A 24,891-nucleotide genomic window follows, 5' to 3' on the forward strand; every position below is an offset into this window, starting at 1 on the left:
TCAGACAATAAAACAGAAATGTGTTTCCCTGTTAATTGAACAGATTTAGTTTTTCCATCTAAACTGATAAACGTTCACAGATGTGACTGCTTGGTGTCAGTCCTGGACGCGTTCAGGTCGGAGTATGGAAGAAACAATCTGCTCGTACAACGAGTGTTCACAGCAGATTTCATCTCTAGACTGCTGACCTGTTTTATTACAACACTCACCAACAACAAGCTCAACGGAGAACGTTTGAGGTGGCTGAAGACGTGGAAGATTACAGGTGTAGTTCCCAGTGTCCATCACCTTCATGTTCCTGATGATTATGGAGGCGTTGCCGTGATTCAGTTGATCTGGAAAATGTGAGACTCGTCCTCTGAACTCTGGACTCTGACCATCACGGCCGTTGTTGTAATGAATACCTGCATCATAAAGGAAAACCTCCTTCTGACCTTGATCTCTCTGAGCTACTTTCTTCCAGTCAAAGAGAGCTGCTACGATGTTCTCCTTGGAGTCGAGGGAACAAGGTAAGATAACATCACTGTCTTGTTCCACTTTGATGACTCCTGGAAGATAAAAACATGGAGAGTATTTAAGTTCAGACAGACGTAAAGGAAATAACAAGAAACTTTTCTCGTTCTTTGAGCTCGTCTTTCTCTTTGTCATCAGATTATCCTTTGCACTTCCCTCTAGATTGTCTGTTTACATATTAATACATTTGAGGTTTTTACATATATTCATATTTTCCACATTTCTTTGATCTAATCCTTATTTTTACACTCGTCTGCAGCCACTTCTCTCATTAATAATGAACAAGTGATGACGAACATCAACACCATGAGCAGGAGGACCAGACCAACAGCTTTATTATTATATGATCATTATTATAATTATTATATGATCTCTTTCCTCAGAAACACTTAAACAAGCTGCTGCATGAAAAAATACCTGAAGAGAAGAACTGGAGTTAATCAGGAAAAAGAAACAACGTGCTCTGAATCTTATTGCATTATTATTATTATTATTATCAACATTATTAATATTATATTAATTATTATTATTATTATTATTATTATTATTATTAGCTCCTGAATAAAATCTATCCTCCAGACTCTCAGTAGCTCTCAGGCAGCAGGAACATCCAGATTTCATATTTCATGAGAAACATCAGTGAATTGTTACAAATACACTGGTAGAATGTAACTAAGTACATCTACTCTGACAAGTACTTACTTAAGTACTTATTCCAAGTACTTGTACTTTACTCGAGTTCTTTAGTTACTCTTCATATTTTAATGTTTTCTACAAACACGTGATGATTTTATAGAATATGATGCGTTGATGCAGATTAAACCAACAAACAGGATATAAAGGAGTTAACATGAAATACACATTAATGCAGCAGGAATATTGATCCAGAAACATCTGATAGGAAAACATTATACTGATCAATCAATACTTGGAACTACAGTGAGGTTTACTTTTACTCAGGTTGTTGAACGCAGTACTTTTACTGGTAGTGAAGTATTGTTCAGTGAGGTATCAGTACTTTTACTGGTAGTGAAGTATTGTTCAGTGAGGTATCAGTACTTTTACTGGTAGTGAAGTATTGTTCAGTGAGGTATCAGTACTTTTACTGGTAGTGAAGTATTGTTCAGTGAGGTATCAGTACTTTTACTGGTAGTGAAGTATTGTTCAGTGAGGTATCAGTACTTTTACTGGTAGTGAAGTATTGTTCAGTGAGGTATCAGTACTTTTACTGGTAGTGAAGTATTGTTCAGTGAGGTATCAGTACTTTTACTGGTAGTGAAGTATTGTTCAGTGAGGTATCAGTACTTTTACTGGTAGTGAAGTATTGTTCAGTGAGGTATCAGTACTTTTACTGGTAGTGAAGTATTGTTCAGTGAGGTATCAGTACTTTTACTGCAGTACAGGATGTGAATACTTGTGAGTAGATATCGAGCAGCTCGTGAACAGCAGGAAGTCAACGCCCTGACTCCAGACATGGAGATCAACATCTAATATCTAGATATATTACATTATTATATATAGATGTATATCTTGTGCTCACCGTGTCCAGCAGCAGACGTTGTCCCGGACCGAGTCAGGAGAAAGAGACACACGAGAGGAACCACGTTCATCGTTCTTCACGTCGCTGGACGTCAAACTGCTCCGAGACTCTAACGACGAGGAACGAGAACGACTGCGGAGACCAACTCACACAAACACTTTCGCTTTCTGCTCCTTAGTGCGCATGCGCGGGTCTCTGGGCCCGGTGCTTCATGGGAGTTGTAGTTAAGGATGACGTCAAATTATAGAGAATATAAAATGCTCTTACTTATATTGATGACGTCTTATTGTGGAAGCTGAGTACCATCATTATTTTATACTGATTTATGGGTTTATGGTTCATAATTGAGAGATTAATCATCATGATATATTCTGATATTATTATTTAATGAAACCTCTAAAATAAATCACACTACATAACTCTCAATGAAGAAGATTCATCATAAATCTGTGGAGCAGATGAGAAACATGTTGAAACATCAGAAGTGTTTTTGTTTGTAGTTTGTTTCTTTTATCAAAACACAGAAACATCAGCAACATTCTTCATGTTTTATTCAAACGTTGGCATTAAATGATGAAGGAACAGGAGCTGCTGTCCCTAATAAACTGGACACTGAGTGTGTATTCAGCGTGTAGCTGTTCCTGGATCAGCACCTGAAGAAACAACAAGAAGCAGCACATGCTTGTCCCAAACAATGCAAATATAAAAACAACATATCAAAAATAAACTTTCACTTTTGACGTCTAAAAGACGTCAAAAGTGAAAGTTCATTCACCGTCTATGTGTAGACGTCTACTAGACGTTCACGTTTACACCACATTTAGTGATTTGTAATAGTGCATGTGTAATCCTCTACATTGTGCTAATAATGTTACATCATCATTTTAGAGGCTCACTATGAAACCACATCCACATTTATCAGGTGAAAGCCAATATTGAAAATCACGTCTAAATGTGTTCTAAACGTGAACGTCTACTAGACGTCTACAAATAGACGGTGAATAAACGTTCACTTTTGAACCACTTTTAGAGTCTTTTGAACCTTAAAATGCTCACAGTAAACTATGTACCAATTAAACACGTAGTCATAGTAACACATGAACAGTTTACAGGACAAATAGGACCATCTGACACAGGCAACAACTCATTAGTTTTTATTCATACAACTACAATGAAATGAAAATACACACAACAGAATCTCCCGTTTCTTCTTTAAATGTTGTCAAAGCCTCCAGGAGACAGTTTCAGATGATCTGTCATATTTCAGATGGATGCAAATTAAACAAGAATTATAAAACATATTCACTCTTGAACCAGTCTGTTCACCGGTGACCTTAGTCGTGTTTAAACGTAAAGATGCTCACTGGCAAGTAATACTTTATATTGTTTATAAGTTGCTCTTTGCCAAACAACAATGTTCTGACCGTCTTCATGTTTGTTCATTAATTTATTTTACTCACTACCTCCCATTTAAACTGTGTACCTCCCATTTAAACTGTGTACCTCCCATTTAAACTGTGTACAGTTTAAATGGTCATTTGTGTGGAGGTCATTTAAACTGTGTGTGTTTAAACTGGTCAGTTTAAATGGTGTGTGGAGGTCAGTGTGTGTGTGGAGGTCAGTGTGTGTGTGGAGGTCAGTGTGTGTGTGTGTGTGTGTGTGTGTGTGTGTGTGTGTGCGGGAGCATGGCTGCCAGTCACGCCGCCCACGGGGTGAACAAAGATGGCGCTCCCCTGACTCCGCCTGGAGGATTACCGGGTGCCTTCTGATAACCGAGCCAGCTCTCCACATTGGAGGAGCCCTAGACCTACCAGGGTCCCTTTAATGATGAAACACAGGGGGTCACCTGAGGGGGACTGTGGGGCGGAGGAGCCATGGGTCACTGGTGAAACAGGGACTGTTGTAGTTCTGGACCCCAGTGAGCCACAGCAGAGTGCCAGCATATTTAAAGGACTTTGTTACTTATCGTTAACTGACTTGTGAGTGTTAAAGGTGTGAATATGCATTACCATGTTTTCTTCATTCTAACAGCACATGTTTTATATGTATGTTGTATCCAAACGCAATAGTGCATCAGCATGGTCTGGTGTATATTGGGAGTAGTGGGGCATACTTTGTAGAGACTGTGCAGTTGTGTGAGGGGTGAATGCATAATGCTGAAGTTCTACTGTTTAGAAACGGGGACTTTTCTTTCTGGAGGGGAGGTATGTAAGGTATTTTGTTAGTTGCTAAGGGAAGGTTCTGAATTACCTCGGGGGGGGGGGGGGGGTTATCTTGCTGCTGCTCAGGGCAGACGCCCCTCGATGACAAACCTCCCCGTAGAGTCCAAACGCCAAAGACTCTGTCAAGACTCCATCATCACATATCATCTGTTCATAACAAACGATTATCTTTTCCTCATTTCAATGGTCTCTCCTGTTTGAAATAAAGGATTATCTTATCTTATCTTATCTTATCTTATCTTATCTTATCCAAAACTATTTAGTCTTGAAGGAATTAATTTCAAGTTTCATCACATAAAATAATCTCTTTTCCGGAGTGAAAGAGTAGTTTGTTGTTTGTACTCCGACAGGAAACGCTCAACGGCCTTGATAACACATAGAGACTGCTGTGTGTGTGTGTGTGTGTGTGTGTGTGTGTGTGTGTGTGTGTGTGTGTGTGTGTGTGTGTGTGTGTGTGTGTGTGTGTGTGTGCGTGCGTGCGTGCGTGCGTGCGTGTGCTTTGTGGCCGACAGAAACACTTCCTGTCTCAGATGTTTGTTCTGCTTCTTCAGAATTAAGATTCAGTCCGTCTGTTTTCTCAGAAGCAGCTTTCATTCTGTGCATTTCATCCAGAACAGTGAGTTTTTCCTCTGAACTCTCTCAATACCTTGAAAAAAAAGTTTTGATGATGACAACATTATGATGCTTTCAGAAAGCTGAGTATTATTTTTGTCTGAAGCATTTAGGTTGTGGGGATTTAAAAATGTGTTTCTTTTGTTTGCATTTATAAAAAAAAAGGTATTTCCATTTTATACGGCTTTATACTTCTATTCCACTTCATCTCAGAGATAAATACTTACTCTTTTTACTCCACTACATTTATTTGACAGCTTTAGTTACTTGTTACTTTACAGGTTAAAGCATTTTGTACAAACATGTCGTCATCTTAAAATATGAAGCATTATTACAGATGAAAACCAGCTGCAACATTGAAATGCTGCTCACATGTTAATGCATCAATGATTGTTAAATAATCCTATTATATTATGAATATATTAATACAAACATCTGAACGATGAAATTCTGCAGAATAAATACTTTTACTTTTGTTACTTTAATAAAAATAATTTTACTAATATTTCTGTACCTCGAGTAAAATAACGAATGCTTTTATTAGTATTTTTCTTTACATTATATGAAATTTATACCAATAATAATACAACAAATAATTCATACTAATATCAAAACCCCACAAAAATGTGTTAAGACATGTAAGATGTTAAATAAATCCTTATTTTTCAGAAGTTAAATATTTAAGTTATTGATAATGTTTCCTCCCAATTTAAGTTCATTTTAAAACAAATACTTAAACATGTTTTAACATTTCATCTTAGCTCTTATCTTCACGTCTGTGCTGCACGTTGAAGATTTTAATGTAGAATATTAAACGCTGTGTTGTAACACTTTTCAACAAAACCAACCGCATCCTTTTTCTTCAGTGTTCGTTTCTTAGTTTCACACGCTTCATCGTGAGACCTCCATCTCTTCTGGTTTTCATGTTCCTCATTTTCTCCTTATTTTGTCCTTCTTACTCATCCTCTGAACAGTTTTAATCTTCTGAAGTGAAGATGAAGATAGCAGCCTTCAATGTCAAAAACCTGGGAATAAAAAAGGTCAAAGACAAGAAGGTGGTCCACTACCTCACCGAGGTAAAACTCCTTCATCATTTCATCCATAAAGCTCTTTAAAACGAGTGCACGTGAGTTCTCTGTAGAGCTGTGTGTTGGATTTAATCAATGTTGCGTTGACAGATCGTGTCTCGGTACAGCGTGGTGGTGATACTGGAGGTGATGGATAAAAGTGGCATGGCCATGGAGGAATTAATTAACGAGCTCAACAACAACAGGTGAGTTCTCTGCAGCGAAGAAGCTCTTTTTATCTGTCACATAAAACATTTCCATTTCACACTATTTGATTTAACCCAACCAAACCTCAGCTCCAACAGAAAAAGTCCTTACTCCATGATCGCCAGCCGCCAGCTGGGACGAGACACCTACAAGGAGCGCTTCGTCTGTTTCTACAGGTAAGAACACAGGTGTGATGAAGCGTGTGATGCTAATGTGTGGGTCCACATACAGTTACACGTATCATAAAGAATCAGAGAGAATGCACACCAAAGACACGGTGCATGTGTTCATGTAGCATGCATGCAAACACCTCTATGTGCGTGTGTGTGCGTGTGTGTGTGTGTGTGTGTGTGTGTGTGTGTGTGTGTGTGTGTGTGTGTGTGTGTGTGTGTGTGTGTGTGTGTGTGTGTGTGTGTGTGTGTGTGTGTGTGTGTGTGTGTGACTCAGAGAGGCTGATGTGACCCTGAAGGCCGTTCATCAGTATGAAGACAATCAACCTGGAGATGTGGACGCGTTCGCCAGAGAGCCCTTCATCCTGCACTTCAGCTGTCCTTCTACAAGTACGCGTTTCTAATACGTGGTGTGTACTTTTTTCCAGTTGTGTACTGAGTGGCTGTTTACTGTACATGTGTGTGTATTCCAGAGGTGAAGGACCTGGTTCTGATCCCCGTCCACACCAAACCCACGGACACGCTGAAGGAGCTGGACGAGCTGCATGACGTAGTCAGTTCTATCAAGAAGAAGTGGAAAACTAATGTAAGAAAGTTCAACATAAGTAAACTTCCTGACACAGAGGAGTTCGTATTCCAACTGTACTTAAAGTACATTTTGATAATACTAATTATGCACTTTTAATATAATATTGAGTATAGTATTAATCGTTCTCAGATTGTTAAACATGGGAATGTCATGTCCGAGCCATTCACTCTTGAAAAGGGCGTTCCACAAGGATGGGCTTTGGGACCATGGCTTTTTCTAGTTTACATTAACAACATCTGTATGCAGATGACACAGTCCTCTACTCCTGTACTTTTGCAGAAAATTATGATTTTAGGGGACTTTAATGCAGATGGACGTTATCTCTCCAAGAAGAAGAAGGCAGAGATCCGCATCTGCTCTGCTGACTATCATTGGCTGATAGACGATGATGTCGACACAACGACTAGTAACCTTAACGACCACACCTACGACAGGTGACTCACGTCTCAGTGCTGCAGTTTGATCCAGGTGGTTGTCCTGTTGATGATGTTGGTGATGAACTGATACTCGTACTTTTCCTGCCAACAGGATCGTAGTTCATGGAAAGACCCTGCTGAACGGCGTCGTCCCCGGCTCGGCCAAGTCCTTCAACTTCCAGACAGCGTTCAACCTGAAGGACAAAGAAGTGAGACAACTATGTGTTTAACTCATTGATCGTTTTTATCTTCATTATTATTATTCAAACTGTATTTGGTTTCCAGGCTCAGAGAATCAGTGACCACTACCCTGTGGAGGTGGAGCTGAAGAACCTTCAGAGACCCAGAGCACCGAAACGAAAGAGGACAGCGTCCCCTAAAGGACAGAAGAGAGGTAGCTTTGTTTTTATTGACGTTATGGTGACAGGAGAGTAACTGTAACTGTTATCAGAAATATAACATTCTGAACACTTTAAATCAGATTCAATTCAATTTGATCAAACGTAATCTTTTATCGCTTTTTTGTCAATTTCTGCTTCTGTTTAATCGATGACCTACGGCGCACAGTGACGGTAGAAGTGCTGACATATTTTACTTAAAAGTACCAGTACCACAATGTAAAAGTACTCTCTTAGAAGTAAAATTCCTGAAAACTAAATCAAGTGAAATATAGTTTTATCAGCAAAATGTACTATAAGTTTGAATAGTCCTGCTGAAACATACTGTAGTTTTAACGACTTTATACACAACCAGCTAGTTTAGTTCAGTGGGTCCCTACCTAGAGGTCAGGCTAAAGTAAGTTATGTAACAAAAGTACAGTAAAATAAGTCAATGTTGACTTTATGTTTGACCTGAACAGCGCTCACCTGGGTGAAAGTCCTCAGTTTGATTGACCCGTCCATCAACCCTGAACTCCTCCCTACGCAGACTTTGTCGCTTTTAATACTACGTCACCTGACTTCCTTCTTTGCTCCCGCCATAATTACTACGACCCCTAGAGGTCAGCGTCGTCTTCTTGTACTCGTAGCAGTAATAAACCATATTAGTAGACGATAACGGTCATTAAATCTGCTGAGGATATTCGGTGAATGGTTTCTCAAGTCCAAACTGGCCGCAAAGCAATTCTATTTAAGTGAATGCAGAAAAACATATTATATAAGCTAAGACAAAGCTGTTTCATTTTCAGTCAGTTACAGTTACAGTGTTTTTGTTTTTGTTACATCCTGACAGCTCAGCAAACAAATGCTTTAGATGTACATATGAGCATAAAAGTATTGTCTTAACACTCAGTGGAAAAAATGTGAAATATAATTATCCTTTAATGTTTGTTTTTTCTGGGTCAACTGCACATTTCAGTACAACAGAAGAAGAAGAATATGACAGGAAAAAGGAAGATTGGACCGTCATCAAACACACCAGCCAAGAGAAAACGTTAGGACAAAAGACGAACGACAGACTTCAAGATCATTGAACGCATTATCAGAGTTATATACAGCATGTATTCTTCTAATAATATGAAAATTGACTTGATTGTAATGTTGAATTAATTTAGTTTGACTTCTCTTTAACAGTTTTAATAATTAAATCATGTTTTAAACATTGTTGGGGAAGAAAGACTCAAATATGTGTTTTGTTTGTCGTTACTTCTCTCAGATGTTTGAGCTTCATTGTGCAGAATTATTTATGTCAACAAAAATCTGCAAGTCATCCTGACGGTATAATTTACTTCCTCAGGAGGTGGTGGAGACCAAAAACAGAGCTAAAAGAGTGAATATTAAAATGACATTTATCAGGTGACACAAACACAAATACACCTCAGAATCAGAATCTGTTTATTGCCAAGTATGTTACACATACAAGGAATTTTGCTAGGTGAGTAATTGGTGCGTACAGTAAATAACAAACACACAACTAAAGACATAGTTTAAAAATGGAAATATGAAAATATACAATAAAATATGGTAAAAAGTAAACAAGTAAACAAATAAGAGTATGTTAAAGCAGGTATATTATATTATACCTGATGAATCATCATGTTGATCTCCAACTGATGGATGTGGAGATAAACAAGTGTTTCAAGGTGTAATGTTTCAGTGTTTGTAGTTTATTTCTGTGATAACATGTCAATTATGTGATATTATGTTTTAGCATTAAAAAAACGTGAATGATCTAAAACCCAAAGTAGCGTGAAACACAACGACACGAACAGATCAGTGCACATGTTAACCAGCTCAAACATTACAGTGAAGATAAGTAGAAAAACTGACTCTAGAAGATCAGATATGTGTCTCCAGAAAGGACTCCAGAGGAATTATTAAAGATAAGATAAGATAAGATAATCCTTTATTAGTCCCGCAGCGGGGAAATTTACAGGATTACAGCAGCAAAGAGGATAGTGCAAAACAAGAGACATAGTAAATAAAACAAATAAAAACACAAGATCAAAATTAGTATTATAAATAAATAAGCAAATGAGCAGTAAAAAACATAAGAACAGTAGAGGATCCACAGGTTGGTGAGGTAGTCCAGGATCCACGCAGTGAGGTGTCTCGGTCTGCTCCAGTTTGTCCCTCAGAAGCAAAGGCTGGATGGTGTTGAAGGCACTGGAGAAGTCGAAGAACATGACTCTCACAGTGCTTCCAGCCTTTTCCAGGTGAGAAAGGCATCTTTGTAGCAGGTAGATGACAGCGTCATCCACCCCGATGACAGGCTGATAAGCGAACTGAAGAGGGTCCAAAGATGAGATCACCAGGGGGCGGAGGTGCACAAGGACCAGCCGCTCCAGGGTCTTCATCAGGTGGGATGTTAAAGCCACCGGCCTGAAGCTGCTGAAGTCCTTGGCCCCGGGGTCTTTGGGACTGGTACCACGCAGGACGTCTTCCATAGCTGTGGTACCCTCCCCAGCTTCAAGCTCAAGTTAAAGAGTTGCTCCACTATCCTGCACAGCTGGTCTGCGCAGGATCTGAGGAGCCTTGAGCTGATGCCGTCCGGACCTAACCTATAAACTAACCATTTAGTTACCACTAAATGGTTAGTTTATAGATTACGCATCTCATTTTGGACGGCAAAAAAAAAGATAATCTTAAAGCATAATCACATAATCTTGTACCTATTTTTGCAAGAAGAACAGGTAACTTATTGGCATGTCCTCTAATAGTCAGGAAGTGTAGATATCTGACACCACATCTCTGGTGCTGCAGCTTCTCTCCTCCTCCACCGACTCCACCCACAGGAGGATTAAAAGGCCTCGAGTCACCTGAGCTGCCTCACTGTGGTCTGACATCCTAGACTCACCTGGTTCACTCCATCATTCACTCAGCTGCTCTCTGCTCGGCCTCTTTTTCATCTTCTTATTCACATTTCATCGTAAACTTCTTTCTTCTTCCTCCAACTGTTTGTTTTCCCTTTCATATATCTCTCTCTGCTTTCATACCTCCATCTTTCCTCCATCTTTTTCTCTCCCTCCTCCACCATGAGTCTGAGTCGTACCAAGCGGATCAGCTCCAGTAACTCGGTCCGGAGCAGCAGTGGGTCCAGGAGGCTGAGCGGCTTCGGTCCCGGTCAGGGGGCCTTCGGAGGCGTCTCCCTGAGCAGCAGCTCTCTGTACGCCAGCACCAACGGGCTTCACCACCCGCTGGCCTCCCTGTCCGTCAATAAGAGCCTGCTGGCCCCCCTCAACCTGGAGATCGACCCCAGCCTGTCCATGAGCCGAGCCCACGAGAAGGAGCAGATCAAGAGCCTCAACAACCGCTTTGCCACCTTCATAGACAAGGTAGAGACTCAGTCACTCCATCACAGGACATCAGACAGCGCGTCATTAAATACTCCACACTTTACCCAAGTAAATGTATTTACTGATTAAACTAAATATAGTCAACTACTAATGATGATGTATCATTATAAATAAAACTACCAGCAGAATATAAAGTCATTAAAATGAGCTCCACCTTTAAAGTTAAAAACACATCGATGCATCAATAATTATAATACAATAATGTAATATATTATATTTTGCATGACGAGTACTTCTAGTATGTTTTGATGTTAATAATTTTACTTGTATAGACTGTGGTATTAGTACTTCTTTCATCTCTGCAGAAAATTAATCAGCAACTAATAACTTAATTTTTAAAGTTCAAAACAAAGACATATTCTATGATTCAAGCCTCTTAAATGTGAGGATTTGCAGCTGTTCTCTGGTGTTTTAATGTAGATTAAATAAAACATCACATTGGGCTTTAGGAATTGGATTGTAAAATATTTTCCACTATTTTCTGACATTGTATAAACCAAGTAATGCATTCATGTTTTATCTTCAATCTTTCAACTTTTAAAATGTATCAAATTAAAATATGTACCTGTTGAAAATGAAATAACACACTTTTACAAAAAAGTTGAATTCATGATAAATAAAACACGTCTTTGCTCGTCTTGGTCTGGTACGACCTCACAGTGGATAACTAGGATAACATTATCTAACGTTAGCTCATATTACAGTTAGTTTGCTGACTTTATGTCTCTCTAATACTGTTACACTTTTCTTTTTAGTATTTTTATTATTCCTCATCACCGCTGGTGGTGACATAATGTGTTCATATCCGGATAAAGTTATATATCTCTCTTTGAAATGACCTTTAGATCTTTGCGGTTTATTTGCATTTGATGTGTTTTATAAAATGTGTTCAATGTGTCCCAAAATGTGTCCCAAAAAAAAAAGCTGACCTTGATGAAGACCTAACAAGGTCACAATGATCATATCTGTATATATGGTAGTAAAAGAGTGAAGTACTGTTGTAAACTGGGGAGGTAAACCTGAGAGGTAGTTTTTCTGTAGAGTTTCCTGAAGGACACAAGTTTCCCACAGAAGCAGCTCAGTGATGAAGACATTGATATCGGACTCACGGACGTCTCTGCTTTCTCACGGAGTCAGTGACATTCTCACAAAGAGCCATTGTTGTCTTCTCACATCAGCAGAGACACTGCCAGCGTCCAGAGACAGAATCCACAAAACCAAACTCCTGAAGCGTTTCTATTGGCCGATTTACATGTTTTAAATGTCGCACAAACACTCACAGTGATAAAGTATCTGGAAGGTTGAAGATAATTCTTTAAACATTATGTTTCCAGTAAATGAGAACTGGTCCTTAGTTGAGTAATCTGGTTAAATAAAGGTAAATAAATAAAGCAGAATATGCAGAATTGTAATCCCATTAAATGTTCAAAGTCAGAAAAAGTAAGATTGTTTTTCTAAGATCTTCTTGTTATATATATATATATATATATATATATAATAGACCATAGAATTGGTCCCAGCACAGGACCTTGTGGAACTCCGTGACTAACCTGTTTATGGAGGACTCAGTGTTTTCATATACAAACTGGGATCGATCCAATAACCAGCTTAGTGTAGTCCCTTTAATGCAAAAAAAATAACCATATTCTCTGCAACAGGATGTAGTAAATATATATGCAGCATTGCAGTTTCAGTGCTTTTTGGACTGAATGTAGCGAAACCATTCGAGAGGTCGTCTCCAGACGACTGAGTCTCTGTTTGTTCAACCTGGAGTCATTATGGCTGAATAATTGATGGATGGATGGAAACCTGGAACCTGCTGCTGCATCCGGGCCAGAATCCATTAAACACAGGAGAACAGGTTCTAGATTTTATCTCAGGTTCCTGAGTTTAGATTGTCACGGGGAAGGAATACTTCTTCTTCTTCTTCTTCTTCTTCTTCTTCTTCTTCTTCTTCTTCTTCTTCTTCTTCTTCTTCTTCTTCTTCTTCTTCTTCTTTTCTGAGCTGCTAAAAGGCAAAGTCGAGTCGACGGACTAACAAACAAACCTTCAGTTAAAGTGTAACTTTAGAGAGCTGCCCCCCCCCTCGTCACTATTCTGATGTTATCTGCTGCAGTTTGAACCTGAAGGAGGACCAATGAGACATTGTGAAATGTGATTATTGATCCTGGTTTGTAGCAGAATTTAAAGCCTGAATCTGTGGATATTTAAGCCCCATTGAGCCGTGAGCTGTAACCTGATGATTCAGGTCAGACTTGGTGTGGTCGTGTCTCTGAGGGAGATCATTCTGCTCCGAACTGAGAGGAGGCTTTGTGAGGAGGGAGGAGGAACAATAGGTGGAGGATACGTTTCCTCAGGCAGGAAACACGATACAGTCAGGTGATGATGTTGTTGAGATGGAGCTGGAACGATGCCGCTTCTTATTCTTCTCTATGGCTGCAACTATTATTTTACCTGTAATGTAGGAAACTATGCAACATGAAGGAAAGTGTGATTTATGTACAACGGTCTGTTTGAGAGGCCGTCACATTTATTTATGAAGGTAAAGATCAGATGAAGACGTTGATGATGATTCTGACTGCCATCCCTAAAAGTCTGGACGGTTAAACGCTGATTTGTTCCTTCCAGCTGATCGCAAACTGTATGAAACTTAATTAATGTTGTAATAAACTCTAATATATTTAAGTCAAGAGTTCTTAATCATCAAAGTGGGACATTGAATAGAGACAAAATGATGCAGCATTGTTAGACACTAAAAACAAACAGAGCAGAAGCACAAAACGTAAAAGCATGCAGAGAATTTAAAATATATAAATCCATGTATTTTATCAACTTTAATGTAACACAGAATATCTCCTCCTCTCTGGTTTCTCTGGTGTCTCTTCCTCCTCCTTCGCGGTTCAGGTCCGATTCCTGGAGCAGCAGAACAAGATGCTGGAGACCAAGCTGGACCTGCTGCAGGGTCAGGGCCCGGGCCGGTCCAACGTGGAGCCCCTGTTCGAGGCCTACATGGCGGGTCTGCGGCGCCAGATGGACCTGGTCAACAACGACAAGACGAAGCTGGACGGGGAGCTGAGGAACATGCAGGGTCTGGTGGAGGACTACAAACACAAGTAGGTGAAGTCAGGAGGAGGTCTGGTGGAGGACTACAAACACAAGTAGGTGAAGTCAGGAGGAGGTCTGGTGGAGGACTACAAACACAAGTAGGTGAAGTCAGGAGGAGGTCTGGTGGAGGACTACAAACACAAGTAGGTGAAGTCAGGAGGAGGTCTGGGAGATCAGAGCAGATCAGTGTGACACCTCATCTGTGTCTCTGCTGCAGGTATGAGGACGAGATCAACAAGAGGAACAACCTGGAGAACGACTTTGTGATCCTGAAGAAGGTCAGCACACACACACACACACACACACACACACACACACACACACACACACACACACACACACACACACACACACACACACACACACACACACCGTCGTGAGGTTCACATTAGTGATGTGCAGTAAAATATTTCATCAACTGATAGATGGATTGTTATGAAATTCAGTTCAGAGATTCATGTTCTCTCTCCAAACTAGAAAAAACTCTGATCTCCTTGGTTCACAGGAAGATTTGTTTCTTAATAAATAAAGAGCTCTGGAATACTTCAAATATTAAAATATATCTACTGGAACTTTAACCTTTTTAAACTTGTTTTATGTGAAGTTATTATTTATTTTATTTTTTTTATACCATTTTTGGAATTTGCACTTGGATGCTGATGAGTATTTTTTTATTTAACCTTTATTTAAAAATGTTTGACCACATAAAAACTCAAAACAACAAATAGTTAAAAACAACATTAAAGTTTAAGTTTCACAGACGACTAAAAAACAAACCAGCAGATTTTATCAACCAGAGAATTTTAATTCAGTCATTCAATGATCAAATGATCCTTAAACCTGTTTTAAAACCTTGTATTCTTATAAAACAAAGCAGTTTAAATGTCTCTGTAGCTCAAACTGAGATGAGTCCAAAAACTTTAAAAGATTAAAAGGAGAAGTGAGTCTGAGATGGACAAACCCATCACAACCACTCAGTCTCTGGGTTTCAGTATTAAATATTTAAAGAGGTTTGATCACGTTTTAACACGACTGAACTCAATTCCTGTCTGTTGCCCAAGAAGAGCCTCAGCATCAGGCAGAAATGTTTCCTCTTGTCCTGATCAGAGATGAACAGGGACTTGGCCGACGCAAACATCTGGAGGACAAAGACAGAGAGAGACTTTATTAAAACACTGAGTTTGTGATGTTCAATCAATGCTCAGAAGACGGGAGTCTGCAGGAGTAGTGTGCAGATGAAGAGATGTTTAGTAAATGAAGGTTTCTGATGTCCGTCTCCTGTTACGGCCCTCTGGTAGACGAGGAAGAGGCCAGAGGACTCACACTGTGTTTTTCTGTCGAACCAACGAGAGATATGAAAAGTCTTTTGTGTTACATTTTGATTATTAACTTTATGTCTTAATGGAGAAGAAGCTGCTGTGTTTTAACAGTTCAGTGTTGCTCTCTTTGGGAAACACATCCACTAGTTTCTATTAGTTTTAACACACATTGTTTCTTCCTGATGATTCAACCAGAAGCATTTCCTCTAAGTGGGAGAGGAATATTTGATAGTGTTTTTATCATCTGTTGGGGGAAGTTAATGGGACTTTCCTGCTGCAGCTTTGAGAGAATGAACAGAAACCCCGGTGCAGAAAACTGAACCCCAACGAGCTGCAGGGTTCATGTCTCAACATGACTCTACAGACAGCTTAGAGTCCAAATGAATATATTCAAGTGTGTCTCCATCTATTACTGTTATGCAACAAGATCATCAGAAGACCTTCAGTCAAACCACCAAATTAGTGAGAAAGTGTAGAAACATGATTTAAATATGACATTACTGGGTTTTTTTTGTGTGTGTAGAAAAGTGAGTACAAAACAAATGCAGACAAGAACATGAACACATGTAAAACAGGGACACAAAACAAAGGGGGGAAGAGAAGAAATATTAATAACAACAATTCAGGTAGAAGTCAAATTAAATAATGAATTATTAATCAGGATATAAATAAATAATTGTATTATTGGGTTGACAGTGTCAGCAGAGACCAGACCATCGAAGGACATTAATGTATTAATGAGAGGAAGGTTTCAGTCTCCTCATCGCTCCACACACTCCTCATGTTTTCAGCTCTTCACTTTCTTCATGATCTTCATCATTTATTCAATACGTCTGCTTCTGTTGCACTTTCTCGCATTTTGCTAAACGAGTAAACCAACTTTCTCCACTTCAGCCAAACTTATCAAACTTTTTTCTTTTCAGTTTTTTAACATTTATTTTCTTGTTTTTTCAGCGTTTACACTGTTTTTTAATGCACAAATTATAAATGAGCATAAAAACACTCTAATGAGGCTCTCAGTGTTTTATCTGCAGGACTCTATCTCTCTGTTCTCCACCAGACTGAAAAACATCAACCGTCTGTTAGCTGGATGCGTTTAGAGTTTGAACGGGTGTTCATGATCCCCAGAGGATGAACCCTCCTGACTTTGCTGATCCTCAGACGTTTCCCTTTGCACTTCAACATGTTAATAACTTTGGTTTATGATCAAACATCTGCAGAACCGAAGAGTTTCCCATCTGCCTCGGCTCTTCTTTGTGTTCACTGATGATTAGCACTGATAGCATGCTAACACAGAGATGCTAATCATCATGGCTGCCTCTCATCAGCCTGTCGGTGTCCTCACAGAGCTGCTGTCTCTGTTTGTCTCTGTGTTCAGGACGTGGACTCGGCCTACCTGGTGAAGGCCGACCTGGAGGACAAAGTCGGAGCTCTGACTGATGAAATCAACTTCCTGCGTAACGTCTACGAGGAGGTACCGAAACGTTTTAATTCATCTTCCTGTATTTCTTTATTTAAACACTCAGTTATTTCCTTCAGTGACTCGGCTCATTGTTCTGTCGTCGTCTTTGAACATTGAAAGACTAGAAACACAGGAAACATTTTATCCCCAAAGATTTGTGATCTCATGACTCTGATATTACCGGAGATAGTTTGTGTGTCAGTTTATAATTTTACTATTTATTAGCATGTTGATATCTATTTTATCTATTTACTCCATTGTGTTGTTAATCAGTTCTGTTTGGTTTCTGTTTTTGCAGCCTGTTTTTTATGTGTTGATTGGTTAATTTATTTGTGTTTAATTGAATAAATCTGTTTTATTTATTACATTATAAATTACAGTGTGTTGACCTACAGTACATTAGTTTTTAACTGGAGCTGCAATAATCAGCTGATTAATCGATGAAAGGAAATTATTAATAATTGATAAATCATTAAGGTAATTCTTCAAACATTTGATGGTTTCAGGCTCTCAAATGTGAATTTTATTTATTGTTTTAAATTGTAATAAAATGAACATCTTCAGACAAAACAAAACATTAGAATTAAACATTTAAAAATGTAGTTTAATTTCAACCAAATGATTAATTGATAAATCAAGACAATAACTGGCAGAATAATTAATAAGAAAAATAATCATTAGTAGCAAACTTACCTTTTTTATTTCAATTATTTTAAATATTTCTTTATATTCCGTAATGTCAGTGGTGAGTTAATGAGGAGCAGAATGTCTTACATTTTACAATATAAGTGCAGAGGACAGTTTAAGGTGAATCTACAAAGACATTAAACATTTATTAATATTTTTATACTTGATTATAACACATCACATAAATAAAGATTGTCTGAATAGCAGTGGCGGCTCCTGACATTTTTTTCAGGTGGTGCAATTTCCCCCGTTATGTCCATAAGTACCATAAAAGTCCATAGGACTGAGGTATATTTGTCTAGGTAGCAAGACCATTTCCCTAACTTGTTAGTGCATATAAATTCAGGTATCAGATATCAATTAAGCAGGCTGACAGTTTACCAAAAGACCAAAGGAGAGACTCAATTGCAGAGAGGCAGACAAGGGAAGTCAAGTTCAAATGTTTTACTGAGTCAAAAAGGTGCTTGAACAAAGGCACGATGGTAGACCAGCAAGATACAAAAAGAAGGATGTCCAAAATATTTTGCCACAGTTCAAAATGCTCAGTAGGTAGCAGTAACGCTGGCAGATATATTGATCGTAAAATCAGAATTTTCTTGTATAGATGTATTCTTTATTTCATTCAATCAGGTCACTTGTTTAAGTTATTTAATATTATTATTATTATTATTTTTAATTATAATTTTTTTTTTCCGATAGGGGGCCCCCTGGCGGTCAGGAGGCCCCAAGCGCCCGCTTGTATCGCTTATGCCTCGGGCCGGCCAACGGCCAGATGACGTAAGCACGTCGTTTGTGCGAGCACATAAACCCTCATAGAAAATGTATTGGGAGCATGATTTTTGAAAAAAACGGACGTACCATGAATGTCAATGGGAGAGTTCTGGTGCAAATTTGGGCTTGACAGAAATCGCCCCAAATGGGCGTGGCAACACCAGGCGCGACCTTAATCTGATTGGACAATGACATATACAACCAGTTTGCATACAGCAGATTAATCACCCGCCTTAACAACTAGATAAAAAAAAAAAAAAAAAAACTCCGTGTTTGGTAGTGCGTCGCACAAATCGCCCCTATGAAGGAACCGCCACTGCTGAATAGTTAAACAACTACATTCAAACTGATATTATCATAAAGTCATATTCAACATTTATTTGAAACTGTTCAAGAAAGAATCAAACACCAATCTACAATCTGCTCCGAGGGTTTAAGAAACAAACAAACTCATTTAAATGTAAATAAATCATTTATTGTCTCAGAGTATTATCTGTCTTTTAGATATTCTGTGTCCTTCGTGTCTCCAGGAGCTGCGTGAGCTGCAGGCCAGCATCAAGGACACGTCGGTGGTTGTGCAGATGGACAACAGTCGCAGCCTGAACATGGAGACGATCGTCGCCGAGGTCAAAGCTCAGTACGAGGAGATAGCAGCCCGGAGCCGAGAGGAGGCCGAAGCCTGGTACAAGAGCAAAGTGAGGAGGAGCAGACTGAGTCCATCGTGATCCGTTACATATCAGCCCACAGACACTTTATACCCTCAACCCACTGACCCAACATCTCCCAACCAAAGAGAAGACAGAGTGTTATACGAGAGGGAAACCCAAAACGCTTCCAAACCAACACAAGAACACATATAGGAGGATCAGTGTTGGAGAAAGTATTCAGATCCTTTACTGAAGTATAAGTACTCATACCACACTATAAAATAAGATAATCCTTCATTAGTCCCCAGCGGGGAAATTTACAAAACACACTGATACAAGGTCAAAATGTTACTGAAGTAAAAGTACTCATACTACACTATAAAAACACATTGTGTTACAAGTTCAAAATGTTACTGAAGTAAAAGTACTCATACTACACTATAAAAACACATTGTGTTACAAGTTCAAAATGTTACTGAAGTAAAGATATATTTGGCAACAAATATACTCAAAGTATTTAAAGTAAAAGTGTTTTTATATTGTATTATTAGTGATTTATATGCAGTATTGTTGGTCAGTTGCATCATGTTTTATAAACTGATCGAATGTTTTTTTCATAAAACATTATTTTAAAATGAACTGGTATCTTAGTGTTAATTAAATGTGTAATTAGTACAATGATCCCTCTGAAATGTGGTGTAGTAGTAGAAGTGTAAGTAAAAATAATAGTAGTTCGAATAGAAGTATAAAGTATGGAATAAACTTCAGTAACGTACTTAAAATATGTACTTAACTAATACTTTGAGTGATTCTCATAATAATCTGTAATAGTTTGAAGATGATTAATTAAATCTCTTTCGTGGAGCCCGTGTCATCACCTCCAGCTCTCTGTTCAAAGACTTAACGTTGACCTTCCTCCGTCTGCAGTTTGACCAGATGGCGGTTCAGGCGAGTCAGTACGGAGACGAGCTCCGCGTGGTGAAGGGAGAGGTCGCCGAGGTCAACCGCCTCATCAGCCGCCTGCAGAGCGAGATAGAGGCTGTGAAAGCACAGGTACATCCGGAAACCTTCAGCTGTAGAATGATATTAGATTATTTTAGATCATCATATTAGATCATCTTAGATGATTTGGGACCAATTTAGATCATTTTAAAACAATTTAGATCATAATTTAATATAATTTTATATAATTTTATATCAATTTAGATCATTTTAGATCATTTTAATCATTTTAGATGATCATTTTAGATAATTTTAGATCAATTTAGATAATTTTAAAACAATTTAGATCATCATTTTATATTATTTTATATCATTTTATATCATTAGATCATTTTAGATCATTTTAATCATTTTAGATGATCATTTTAGATCATTATAGATCAATTTAGATAAATTCAGATCAATTAAGATAATTTTAAAACAATTTAGATTATCATTTTATATAATTTTACATAATTTTAGAACAATTCACATCATCATTTTAGATACATTTAGATGAATTTGGATCATTTTAGATCAATTTAGATAATTTCAGATTATTATAGATCATAAATTTAGAACATTTTAGATACATTTTAGATGTTGCTCCACCCTCCCCCCAGCGTGGCGGTCTGGAGAACCAGCTGGCTGAGGCCGAGGAGCGTGGAGAGCTGGCTGTGAAAGAGGCCAAAGCTCGGACCAGAGACCTGGAGGACGCTCTGCAGAGGGCCAAACAAGACATGGCCAGACAGCTCCGAGAGTACCAGGTGAGTCATCAGTCATCAGAGTGGGTCATGTTAAGAAGAATAAATAAGAAAGTGCAGGTTTTTAATGGTTAGCTGGATCTGAACCCAACAAGAGTCGTGCCAATTAGAAGTTAATATAGCTTGCTAGGAAACAGGTAGCTTTAGCTATTCATTAGAAAATAATTATAATTGAAATGTAAACAGTAAAGTTGTAAATATATATATATTTATCATTCTTGGTGAGCTGCATGTAGATATGTCTTTAGAATTAAAAATCTCAGGTGTGAAGAGTGTTTGGTTCATTTAAAATGTCTCATGAATGTGTCAGTAATATTACATTACATTACATCACATTCACATTACATTACATTACATTACAGTCATTTAGCAGACGCTTTTATCCAAAGCGACTTACAGGAAGTGTATTCAACATAGGTATTCAAGAGAACTACTAGTCACCAGAAGTCATAAGTGCATCTCCTTTCTTAAACAAGCATCTAAGAGCATAAAACAAGCATCTAAGAGCAATAATAATTGTACATTATGTCCTGTAAATCAGAAAGTAATGATTTTAATCCTCAGAGAGACTGTAATCCTGTCTCTGCTGTCCATCTCTCTGCAAGAAAAAACTGTTATAAAATAATAAAACTATGCAAGTTATTAGGCAGAAAAGACTTGGAAAGACTGAAAGAAGACGAGCAGCGTAGAGAACAGTTGCAGATGCAAGTTTTCCATGTTTTCTTCTTCTCCTGCAGGACCTGATGAACCTGAAACTGGCTCTGGACATCGAGATCGCCACCTACAGGAAGCTGCTGGAGGGAGAGGAGGACAGGTGAGAGGAGGAAGAGGAGGAAGAGGAGGAGAGAGGAGGAAGAGAAGTCTCCTTCAATACAAAACACCAAAACAAACTCTCTGTCTCTTCTTTTTCCTCAGACTCGGACAGCAGCCCATCTTCAACATCCAGACCATCTCCAACTACAGTAAGTAAAAAACCACGAGGATAGAGAAGAAGATCTCAAAACTCCTTCTTTAAACGGTGAAATGTCAACATAACTGGCTGAACATGTGGCCTTTAAAGAGAAATATAGTTCAGATCTTTGTCTTCAGAGTTTATATTCAACTGTCCCACAGAAATAGAACAGAAATAGAACAGAAATAGAACAGAAATAGAACTGACATTAAGCAGTTTCCTGCTGTCGTTTGACGAGTACTAAAGAAAATGGTGACTGTTGTTAGTTGTCATGGTGACAACACGTCAGTTAAGCTGTAAAGTGTTGGCTGGAGAGTTAGCTAGGTAGCTAGGTAACATAAGCTTGTCCTTCTCTGTAATTAGAATAATTCCAGAATAAAAAGTCTCTAAAAATGAGAATGTCCCCTCTACTCCTTTCTCATTTTCTATGATATTTCCATAGTCATCTTTTCTTCCTCCACTGATTGACAACTGTAAATGAAATGTCTTTCTTGTGCTCCGTCTCTCCGTCCAGGTACTAAAAGTACCAATGGTTACCACAGCAACAGCAGCTCTCCTGCTCCAAAGCTGCTGATAAAGACGACTGAGACCAGAGACAGCTCCAGATACAGCTCTCACTGAGAGGACACGCTCCACATGTGAAACTCAGTACAAATACTCAAATACTTTAGTTCTGATTTGTTGAGTATTTAGTTTAATGCTACTTTATACCTTACTGCACCTTAGTGGCAAATATTTTAATTTCAACCAAATTTATCTGACAAATAATAATCATTAGTTAATAGTTTAACCATTAACAACAGTAATATCCTGCTTTTACATTAATGCCTGAGTAATTAAAATCTAATGATAGAATATATAATAGTACAACAGTCACAGTTTGAATATAGAAGGAACCTTTTACTGTACCAGAGTATTTTTACTGTGTGGTATTAGTACTTTTACTACAGTAAAAGATCTGATTACTTCCTCCACTACTGCATGCAAGTACAGTACACACACTAGTTATGATATGTGTGTGTGTGTGTGTGTGTGTGTGTGTGTGTGTGTGTGTGTGTGTGTGTGTGTGTGTGTGTGTGTGTGTGTGTGTGTGTGTGTGTGTGTGTGTGTGTGTATGTGTGTGTGTGTGAGGCTGCATTTGAGACATTTAATTACTAACTTTTATTAACTGTAGAAAAATGGAGAAATAAACTCATCTAAATGCAGAAAATGAAGTAGAAATAGATCTGGAAATTGTTTCTGATATAATCTACACTTTAGATGGTCATGTGTTAGCTCTCATCTAAAGGTGGGACCAAGTCATTGTTCTGCAGGTCACCACTAGGTCTCAAGTCTTTGCATTCAAGTCCAGACTCAAGTCAAACAAGTCCCCAGTGAAGTCCAGACTCAAGTCAAACAAGTCCAGAGTCAAGGTAGGGAAGTTCTGAGTCAAGTACCAAGTCCTGAGTCAAAACAGGCAAGTCCCAAGTCAAGACAGACAAGTCCAGAGTCAAGTCACAGGTCAAGAAAATCAAGTCCCAGGTGCTAAAAGGCAGGTCTAGAGTCAGGTCCCAAGTCAAGGCGGACAAGTCCCGAGTTGATTCCTAAGTCAGACAAGTCCAGAGTCAAGACAGACAAGATCCAAATCAAGTCCCAAGTTTGGACAATCAAATCACGAGTCAAGTTCCAAGTCATGAGAGACAAGTCCCCAGTCTGCAGTTTTGAGTGCTGAACAAGTCGTGACGCTCTCTTCGCCAAATGTAAAGAGCCATTTGTGTGACAGTCTGTCATTTTCAACATGTTTTTCATTCAGCAATTTGGTTTTTTTTCAGCAATATGTATGTTTTTCTACACAAACAGAATTATCTCTGTTGTCATCATTTCCAACTGGCTCTCAGTAACGTTAGTTCTTCTTAGTTCTGTCTTGTGACTTGATTGGATGCCGGTTGCATTGGTTCAAACAAAGCAGATCTGAGGAATTCAGTGTGGTCTTACTGGGAATGAACAGTGTTAACGGTAGTTGGTTTGGTGAATGAGTTGATTGGTGGCACACTTCTTAAATATCAGACATTTTAATCTTTGGGTTCTGGGGGAAGTTATCAGGTATATTATCACGATTCATTGGTGTTAAAGTCCAAGTTGAGTTGCGAGTCATTTTAGTTTTTTGTCAAGTCGATTCTAAATCAAATTTATTGACTTGAGTCTGATTCGATTGTAGTAGACGTCTGTAAGATTTCCTATGCTCAGTTAATCAGTGGGATTATAAAAATGTAAAAATATTGTAGTCTTATAATAGAAACATTTTTCTTGATGTTGTTATCAGATTAACTAGTTTTCATCTACAGATTTGGTCGTTTGGTTTAAGTTTCTTTATATTTTATTTTCTGCTTCCATGAATAAAATGAAAATGAACCAAAAGGCCCTGAAGTGTTGCTTGTTTCTTGTTTCTTTAAAGTTTTTGACAAACCACTTGTTCATGTTGATCTCAAAACAGATAGGTAAGAAATATACTATTCAAACGTGTTAATTAAACTGTAAAGATAATTTTAACAATGCTGTAGTATAAACTTAAGGCGGAATAATTCATTCTGGTTTTGCATGTTTGTTGTATGACTTTAATTAGATTTTTGGGCCGGTTACCAAACATGTATTCCTGTTTTTATATCTAAATTTTGATAGATATCTTGTTAATCTGTATTATATCAGATATAATTAAAATTTGTTGTACTTTTCAACAAATGTTGAAAACCAAACTATTATTTCTGAATTAAAATGAATCCACAACATGCCGTGGACCAGTTCTTCACCCTTGAAGGGCGGTTGGAGAGGTCATGGGAGTTCTGTGATGGTTTTCAATAATGAAATAAAAAAACGAAGCATACAGTTTTTATTTTTCAATAGGCAAATTTATGACAAAGCAACAGAAAAGACAAAGGTTTTAAGTAGTGCAAACATTTTGAACTACACCATGTTGTTTTTTAAAAAGCTGACTTTGCAGAATGAATCGGATCCTTCCCCACATTGCTGTAGATTAAACAAGCCAACAGGATAAACAGGAGTTACAATGCAACATACACATGAATGCATTTGTGATA

General features: G+C 38.3%; 3 protein-coding genes across 3 annotated transcripts; 2 read left to right on the forward strand and 1 right to left on the reverse strand.

Moving 5' to 3' along the window:
- Positions 1–35: 35 nt before the first annotated feature.
- LOC129116424 (CD276 antigen homolog) lies at positions 36–2,211 on the reverse strand. The gene is made up of 2 exons (XM_054627326.1): positions 2,054–2,211; positions 36–548 (listed from the first exon to the last, which is right to left on the reverse strand). Exons 1-2 carry the CDS (start codon positions 2,121–2,123, stop codon positions 97–99), a joined length of 522 nt encoding a protein of 173 aa, XP_054483301.1. The 5' UTR covers positions 2,124–2,211; the 3' UTR covers positions 36–96.
- A 2,612-nt stretch (positions 2,212–4,823) lies between these two features.
- LOC129116420 (deoxyribonuclease-1-like) lies at positions 4,824–8,937 on the forward strand. Its single transcript, XM_054627320.1, has 10 exons — positions 4,824–4,891; positions 5,862–5,963; positions 6,066–6,160; positions 6,251–6,337; positions 6,609–6,721; positions 6,805–6,917; positions 7,200–7,354; positions 7,449–7,545; positions 7,622–7,730; positions 8,693–8,937. The coding sequence occupies exons 2-10, from the start codon at positions 5,883–5,885 to the stop codon at positions 8,770–8,772; spliced, it is 930 nt and encodes a 309-aa protein (XP_054483295.1). The 5' UTR covers positions 4,824–4,891; positions 5,862–5,882; the 3' UTR covers positions 8,773–8,937.
- Positions 8,938–10,808: 1,871 nt separating this feature from the next.
- Positions 10,809–22,438, forward strand: LOC129116422 (intermediate filament protein ON3-like). The gene is made up of 10 exons (XM_054627322.1): positions 10,809–11,108; positions 14,034–14,242; positions 14,452–14,512; positions 16,932–17,027; positions 19,004–19,168; positions 20,048–20,173; positions 20,725–20,868; positions 21,603–21,679; positions 21,781–21,827; positions 22,332–22,438. Exons 1-10 carry the CDS (start codon positions 10,809–10,811, stop codon positions 22,436–22,438), a joined length of 1,332 nt encoding a protein of 443 aa, XP_054483297.1.
- The last annotated feature ends 2,453 nt before the right edge of the window (positions 22,439–24,891 follow it).

This window comes from Anoplopoma fimbria, unplaced genomic scaffold, assembly GCF_027596085.1.
Source record: "Anoplopoma fimbria isolate UVic2021 breed Golden Eagle Sablefish unplaced genomic scaffold, Afim_UVic_2022 Un_contig_8562_pilon_pilon, whole genome shotgun sequence".
In the NCBI taxonomy this organism is placed as follows: domain Eukaryota; kingdom Metazoa; phylum Chordata; class Actinopteri; order Perciformes; family Anoplopomatidae; genus Anoplopoma; species Anoplopoma fimbria.

What these genes read in the sequence shown, in the direction of transcription:
- LOC129116424 (XM_054627326.1), bottom strand. Translation starts at nt 2,123, where the DNA reads ATGAACGTGGTTCCTCTCGTGTGTCTCTTTCTCCTGACTCGGTCCGGG. An exon ending in AACGTCTGCTGCTGGACACG is followed by an intron (nt 549 to 2,053) that starts GTGAGCACAAGA and finishes TTTATCTTCCAG; the next exon opens with GAGTCATCAAAGTGGAACAA.
- LOC129116420 (XM_054627320.1), top strand. Translation starts at nt 5,883, where the DNA reads ATGAAGATAGCAGCCTTCAATGTCAAAAACCTGGGAATAAAAAAGGTC. An exon ending in TGGTCCACTACCTCACCGAG is followed by an intron (nt 5,964 to 6,065) that starts GTAAAACTCCTT and finishes TTGCGTTGACAG; the next exon opens with ATCGTGTCTCGGTACAGCGT. An exon ending in AACGAGCTCAACAACAACAG is followed by an intron (nt 6,161 to 6,250) that starts GTGAGTTCTCTG and finishes ACCAAACCTCAG; the next exon opens with CTCCAACAGAAAAAGTCCTT.
- LOC129116422 (XM_054627322.1), top strand. Translation starts at nt 10,809, where the DNA reads ATGAGTCTGAGTCGTACCAAGCGGATCAGCTCCAGTAACTCGGTCCGG. An exon ending in TTGCCACCTTCATAGACAAG is followed by an intron (nt 11,109 to 14,033) that starts GTAGAGACTCAG and finishes TTCGCGGTTCAG; the next exon opens with GTCCGATTCCTGGAGCAGCA. An exon ending in TAGAGGCTGTGAAAGCACAG is followed by an intron (nt 20,174 to 20,724) that starts GTACATCCGGAA and finishes CCCTCCCCCCAG; the next exon opens with CGTGGCGGTCTGGAGAACCA.